General features: G+C 38.1%; 1 protein-coding gene across 1 annotated transcript in view; it reads left to right on the plus strand.

The window, feature by feature from the left end:
• LOC144976391 (WD repeat-containing protein 7-like) overlaps nucleotides 1–6,360 on the plus strand; it is a 98,301-nt gene extending 91,941 nt beyond the window's left edge. The window contains 5 exon segments of the mRNA XM_078920655.1: nucleotides 1,186–1,456; nucleotides 2,597–2,679; nucleotides 3,921–4,023; nucleotides 5,522–5,626; nucleotides 6,030–6,360. Of these exon segments, the coding sequence (XP_078776781.1) occupies nucleotides 1,186–1,456; nucleotides 2,597–2,679; nucleotides 3,921–4,023; nucleotides 5,522–5,626; nucleotides 6,030–6,215 (748 nt within the window). The 3' untranslated portion in view covers nucleotides 6,216–6,360.
• The last annotated feature ends 1,526 nt before the right edge of the window (nucleotides 6,361–7,886 follow it).

Genomic DNA, 7,886 nt, shown 5'->3' on the forward strand with positions numbered 1-7,886 from the left:
AAAAAAAATGCAGAAAAAGCGTCCCATATTTTCGCGTTTCTTTTCCTCTTTGCGGGTCATCCAAGTAAATGACACCTTTGAAACTGCATAACTTGTTTATTTATGAATGGATTTTCAAAATTCAAAAACATTTTTACTCAGTGGAGATAGGGCTTTGATTTTAGACAAAAATTTTCCTCAAAAAGAGAAAAAAACATTTTTCATAGTCCTTGCTAAAGAATGGCATCTTTTCTTTTTTCTTGAAACCAACTCAACCAGGCCAAATATGTTGTGTTTGGCTCATGTGTGGACTTTTATCAAAAAAAACAAACAAACCCAGACACATTAAATAAATTTTTTTATAAATTGAGCTTTTATATAGAGCAATATTCACTAAAAATGTGCTCAAAGTGCTTTACAAGGAGTCCCTGACCAACAGCAACACTTAACAATGTTAAGGACAAGACATGACATGACGCCTGTTAGGCGATATTGCAATATTTTTTTTTGACAGAAACAACACTGTGATGGCCAGGTACTCATTTTACACCTGAGTACAGTGAGAGAATGTGAGTAAAGAGTCTTTTCCAAGGACTCACCTATGCGCCAAGCAAGGCTCGAACCCAGGTCCTTCCGATCCGAAAGCGAGTGTCATACCACGTGACCAAATAACTGCACATATATAATGATGGATGGCATCTATAAGGTGCCAATCCCCACAGTCAGCAAGCTTTAGAAGACTTGATAGAAGACTCGATATGTCGATGACTAGTCGCTAGTGGGGAGATGAGGGATATAGACATTTTAAGAGGCCCGATAGGATTCAATAGTCGTAATGTCACTTCCTTCCTAATGACGCATGGTAACTTATCAACACTGGCTCTAAACTATCGGAACAATGGCGTATGAAATATTTCTCCGGTGAGCATAAAAGCGTATCCAGAGGAAAAAAAACCGTAAATTTGATCATGTTTTGACTTTTACACATTCTGGTCACAAGACATATGAAAAGTTCTAGCCAGCTTGAAGAATAAAAAGTAATGATTTTCTTTGTTTAGAACCAAGATGGCCACCGTTGCCATGCGGCGTGACATCAGACTACTGAATCCAATTGTGGAGAATATTGGAGAAATGTTGATATGACCTTAAATTGTAACAGGCACCATGAAACCAACTAACAAAAACATCTGCCATCCTTTATTCCAGCACCACCTACGGTCTGCCTCTGTCACCTGCTGCCGATGCCTGTCGGTCATCCCGTCACGCCCTGTCCCTCATCGCCACGGCCCGGCCACCGGCCTTTGTCATCACCATGGCCAAGGAAGTGGCCCGCTACAACGCGCTGGCTCAGAATGCCCAATCCCAGAATGCACACCTCCAGAATGTGATCCTGGCCAGGGCATCCACGGAGATCTTACACATCATAGAGTTGCTGGTTGAGAAGATTCCAAACGATGTAGCTGATCTCATCGTGGAGGTCAGTCAAGTCATGTCAAATAATTATTCAAATATAATTAATGATATAGATTTCATATGTACCCATCATCCCTAAAGTGCATTATGTCCTCTCATCTCTCAGTTTGATTTAAATGATTTATAAATTTCACTGCTCTGTCTTTGTATTGTTTAATTCTTGGAAATCACATAATAATAATAATGATAATAATAATAATAATAAGAAGAAGAAGAAGAAGAAGAAGAAGAAGAAGAAGAAGAAGAAGAAGAAGAAGAAGAAGAAGAAGAAGAAGAAGAAGAAGAAGAAGAAGAAGAAGAAGAAGAAGAAGAAGAAAAAGAAGAAGAATATATCTTTATTGTCCTCAAAATAGTGGCAATTTGTCATTTGGTTTCTCATTTATAATAATATTGTACATACATAATATAATATATTGGCTTATATACATCATAAGTCCTACCAACATCACCACCACTACAACCACTACATCATCATACCTACCACTGCCACTACTACAACACCATTACATTATCATCCCCACCACATACCACCATCTCTGCTAAAATCACCCCAAATCACCACCACCACTGTAACTACCACTACATCATCATCCCTTCACCACCACACATCATCATCTCAACCTCCACTTCAATACAACGGCCTACAGGGTGGGGAAGGGTGAAATCTATCAAATGACGTGCATTTTGTTTAATAATTGCGACAATGTGGTCTTGTGGTATGACACTCGCTTTTCGGATTGGAAGGTCCTGGGTTCGAGCCTCACTCTGCGCATAGTTGAGTCCTTGGAAAAGGCTCTTTACTCACATTCTCTCACCATACTCAGGTGTAAAATTAGTACCTGGCCGTTGTCTCTGTCTGAAAAAATTATAATATCGCCTAACAGGCGTCATGTCTCGTCCTACATTACATGTTAAGTGTTGTCGTTGGCCAGGGACCGATTGTAAAGCACTTTGAGCATGTTTAGTGGATATTGCGCTATATAAAAAAGCTCAATTTTCAATCCGGGGGAGGGGGGGGGGGGGGGGGGGAGAGGAACATTTTGGGTCTGGCCTTAGTTACTCCATTCTCCAGTATATAATATCTAAGCCATTTCCTTTATTGTGTATTCCTTGTTTTGATTATCTATACACTGTCGTTGTCCAGGCCATGGACGTCAGCATGTTTTGTCTGGATCCAGCTGCTCTCAAGGCTAAAGGGCTGCCTGAACTCTTCCCAGCCATCTGCAGGTGAGTCAGGCATTTCAAAAGTTTCAGGGAATCCCCTTGGGGAAAAAAAAACAAACAAAAAAAATTGTCCTGCCTGTTAAAAAGCAGGAGTAAAATAAAAACTGGAGATCCACATTACAGGCGTAAATGTGACCCACAATCTTAAAATGGTGTTATGCAGGCTGACAATTGTACGCCAAAAAAGTATATGTGTATGTTTTTTCCATCTCTCTCTCCCAGATTGTACACTTTTTGAAAATGAGAATCATATCTTAACATTTTAATGTAAAACGTTATTTAAAAATAAGTTTTTAAAAGAGAAGACCCTCTATTCAGCCCATAGGGGAAATTTTCCTCTCAGGTCTATTCCAAGGGAAGACTGGAATAACCCAGACGTCAGCCGCAGTGCAGCGCTGCAAATTGAGCAAGGACGAGGTGACTTGCTCAAGGCCACACAGCGCAGTGGCGGGTGATCGAACTCGGTACCCTCTGGGTGCAAAGCAAAAACCGTACTGCTGAGCCATGCTGCTCCCTCTTTGTTTCATTCTGTTGGTTTTATCCATTCTTCCTGTATTATATTTTAATATTTTAATTTCATAGAGTTAAGTGGTTTGTTTGCTTTGCTTCATAATTATACTTTCAAACTTGTGGAAATTTTTCACCGACACAAACTTGTGATAAGAATTAGTTATTTCCTAAATTGCCCAAACAGTCCAATGTGGAGGGACCTCCCTCCCTATGATTACCATCATCATCCTCATCATCATCATCTTGACCATCATCATCTTGACCATCATCATCATCATCATCATCATCATCATCATCACCACCATCACCATCATCATCATCATCATCATCATCATCATCATCATCATCATCATCATCATCATCATCATCATTCATCATCATCATCATCATCATCATCATCATCATCATCATCATCATCATCATCATATCTATCATCTCGTTGAAAATATAGTATGAATGAAACTTATATTATTTATACATATGTTTACGAAATTATAATTTGCCTTTTTCATGATGAGTGTTTGGACTGCAATGTTGTTGACTTTTGGCTTTTGATTTTTTTGATAAAAAAGAAGTGAAGACGAACGAACACATGAGGCATTTCGGTGTTATTTTATCTTATCTTATTGACTGTTGACTTGATTATTAGACAAATATTACAATCATCATCATGGTTATTATCCTAGGCAACATCAGCATCAATAGTATAGAAAAAGTATTTTCCATCCCACCAGGTTCAGCATGGTCGCTTACTGCAGTCAGACCAAGAGAGTTTGGGTCGGGGCCCGAAATGGAAGCCTAGCCCTGTATGAAATCAAACAGCATTCCAGATGTCAGGTGAGGTTGGCTCTCCTCTTCTCCTCTTTCACTCCTTTTCTCCCATCTCCCACTCCTTGGTCTATCTCGACTAGGGATCGAACCTCAGACGTTCACAGAAGGTCTGATGTTCGATTCGCACTCGAGGTCGACTGATTTTTTTGGTATGTTTTTTTTTTTCTTGTATTTTTCTTTCTTGCTTTGTCTGGCATCTTTCATTCACACTTGTTCAGTTCTATATCTTACATCGGTGCTTTGTCTGGCACCTTTCATTCACACTTGTTCAGTTCTATATCTTACATCGGTGCTTTGTCTGGACTTTTCATACACACTTGTTCAGTTCTATATCTTACATCGGTGCTTTGTCTGGCACCTTTATTCACACTTGTTCAGTTCTATATCTTACATCGCTGCTTTGTCTGGCACCTTTCATTCACACTTGTTCAGTTCTATATCTTACATCGCTGCTTTGTCTGCACCTTTCATACACATTGGTCAGTTCTATATCTTACATCGGTGCTTTGTCTGGCACCTTTCATTCACACTTGTTCAGTTCTATATCTTACATCGGTGCTTTGTCTGGCACCTTTCATTCACACTTGTTCAGTTCTATATCTTACATCGGTGCTTTGTCTGGCACCTTTCATTCACACTTGTTCAGTTCTATATCTTACATCGGTGCTTTGTCTGGCACTTTCATCACACTTGCAGTTCTATATCTTACATCGGTCTTTGTCTGCACTTCTCATATCTTTTCAGTTCTATATCTTACACGGTGCTTTGTCTGGCACCTTTCATTCACACTTGTTCAGTTCTATATCTTACATCGGTGCTTTGTCTGGCACCTTTCATTACACACTTGTTCAGTTCTATATCTTACATCGGTGCTTTGTCTGGCACCTTTCATCACACTTGTTCAGTTCTATATCTTACATCGGTGCTTTGTCTGGCACCTTTCATACACACTTGTTCAGTTCTATATCTTACATCGGTGCTTGTTTGGCACCTTTCATTCACACTTGTTCAGTTCTATATCTTACATCGGTGCTTTGTCTGGCACCTTTCATTCACACTTGTTCAGTTCTATATCTTACATCGGTGCCTTCTCCCTTGTTTCTTAATTTGATAGTAACTGCATTACAAATCTCAAGAGCTGTCAACTGTAAATTGAAAATCATGTTTATATGCTTTATTGAAAATCATGTTTTTATGCTTTATTGAAAATCATGTTTTTATGCTTTATTGAAAATCATGTTTTTATGCTTTAGAATATTTTTGCTTATTGAAATCATGTTTTATGCTTATGAAATATGTTTTATGCTCTATTGAAAATCATGTTTATGCTTTATTAAATATTTATGCTTTATTGAAAATCATGTTTTTATGCCTTGAAAATCGTGTTATTGCTTTATTGAAATCATGTTTTTGCTTATGAAAATCTGTTTTGTTTTTTTTTCTTCTGCTCCTCATTTTACGACATGAAAATCAAATCATGACGTTCAACTTGTTTTTGTTCTAGATGATTCCTGCTCATCATGGCCCAATCACGGCCCTGGCCGTCAACCAAGATGGGAAATATCTGGCCACTTACTCTCACATAGATTGTAAACTCAAGTTTTGGCAGGTAAGAAGAACCAGCAATCAAATAAAATATCCTACATGTCCTGTCTTGTAATATTAAGCATGGTTAGTGACTGGATGGGTGACAACAACAACCCCGTCCCCTTGCATGGTGTCTTTGGTAGCACTGGAATTTACTTTGACATGATACACATGGCCTGCTGGGGGAATAAATGAAGCACATTGAGCATGGTAAATCCTTGCAGATGCAGTATATGACTTAGACTTAGACATGCCTCTTGGCTCCTGGCGAAGCTTAGGGCCTCAACATCATTCTTCCATCTTCTTTTGTCCTTGGCACAGACCTTTGCCTCACTCCAGGTAAGATTGGAGACACACAAGGTGCAGTATTTACTATATGAATATTCATAATGATTCTATTTTTATTTTGAACCACCTCTCTCCAGACGGCGTCTTCATCCATCTTTGGCATCGGGTCACAGCAGACCAAGGCCATTCGTAGCTATTCCGTCCCGGCCATCTCTGTGTCTCCGGTCAGTAACATTCTCAAACTGGTCAGGTTGGTGTGGGTGGACAAGACCACAGTGGTCCTCCTGACGGTGGACGGCAAGGACCACAAGTATTCTGTCTAGTGGAGAACGGATATTTTTACAGTACAGTTGATAGGACAATTCCCACCCATACCGGTGTTCAAGTTAGTATCGGAATGTCAGCTTAGCATTGAGGATTGGACACTGCCTAAAAGCTGGAATTGAAAGTTCTCAAGGAAAACAGAATGCTAAATCTGTGTCTTAAACGGATGGAGTGTGTATACACACGAATTAAGTTCGACTTTGTTAAGTGTAAATGATAAGCTGGTTTCAAAAAGACTGTAATACAAAACATGAATGTTTCGGGTACAGACCCTTCTTCAGCTAACTGTAAATTTAAGTAAAAGAAAAAAATAAGGTAAACTAGATAGTGTTTTACGACACTTTATATCATTGTTTTAGTTTTTGATTGCTGCTTCTATCAATCTCAATATGTTTGGTGGGATCTGACTCCTAGGGGAGGATACTGTGTTTTTCTTATATCTGTTTCCAACATGCTTTGCTTGTCTGAAAGAGATTATTGGTTTTGTTCCTGCTGGTCGATCTGCTGGAGGGAGCATCAAATGCATAAGTATTGTTGAGATGTATTTTTTCTTGTAATATCTCTGTTGTATTATATTTTTTTGATTAAATAGCATTGAGTGTGTTCTCTGTGATTGTGCTTGTTTGGAAACTGTAGGTGATTTCAAACTAATACTGGGTATCTCTTGGAATCACATCTATCCTATTTCCCACTTCCCCTTTCTTACTTTTTCTTGGGTGCTTTAATTGTATCTAGAACTTTTTACTATCCCATTTTTTCCTTTTTATGGCGCTGATATAACCTAAATGTGTTGCAAGCGCCGTAAAACTTAAACAAAAAACAAAAATATGTTTCATGAGATTTACAATAGTAGACAAGAATTTCAGGAATTCCCCTCTTTTCTTCGGTTGAGGGGGGGGGGGTGGAGGAGGGGGTGAGAGATCAATTCTATTTATGAACGCCACGCCACCCTCTTTGATTGTGAATAGAGTGAAATGAAGGAAGTTGAAATCAATCAGCTCACCTCCATTTTCAAAACTCACCCCAATGATGATGGAATAATTCGAGTTACTAGAAAATAGCCCCGAAGTAACGATTCAACTTTGATTTTGAGTTCACCACGATTGAAGATCAAACAAATTTGTTCAGTTTTCCATTTACATGAACTAAAATTTTGAAAAATATAAATTGAGCTTTTATATAGCGCAGTATCTGACCATTTGGAATTCCTGATTATATTATAGAGCTGTCAATTATTATTATTATTATTATTATTATTATTATTATTATTATTATTATTATTATTATTATTATTATTATTATTATTATTATTATTATTGTTATTATCGTTGTTGTTATTAACGTTTGTTTAAATTCTATTTACACTTACTTAATTTGTGATAGATATGTATGTATATATTATGTACATGAATACATACGATATATAGATGGAGTCTGACCATAACTGTGTGTGAGTGATGATTTTGAGTTACAGTTACAGTAACATTTTTATAAAACCCAGTCCAGCTTCTGTTTGAACACAAGTCAAAGGCACACTAGGCTGCTAGAAGCTGTGGACTGTAAGATTTAATAAACAAACATGAAAAGAACAGCTACAAAAAGAAACAAAATTATACCAAACACAGAATGTTTCGGGCTCAGAACCCTTCTTCAGCCAACAACAAATAATA

This window comes from Berghia stephanieae, chromosome 7, assembly GCF_034508935.2.
Source record: "Berghia stephanieae isolate SIO BIC M18660-M18661 chromosome 7, UCSD_Bste_1.3, whole genome shotgun sequence".
Taxonomy (NCBI): Eukaryota; Metazoa; Mollusca; class Gastropoda; order Nudibranchia; family Aeolidiidae; genus Berghia; species Berghia stephanieae.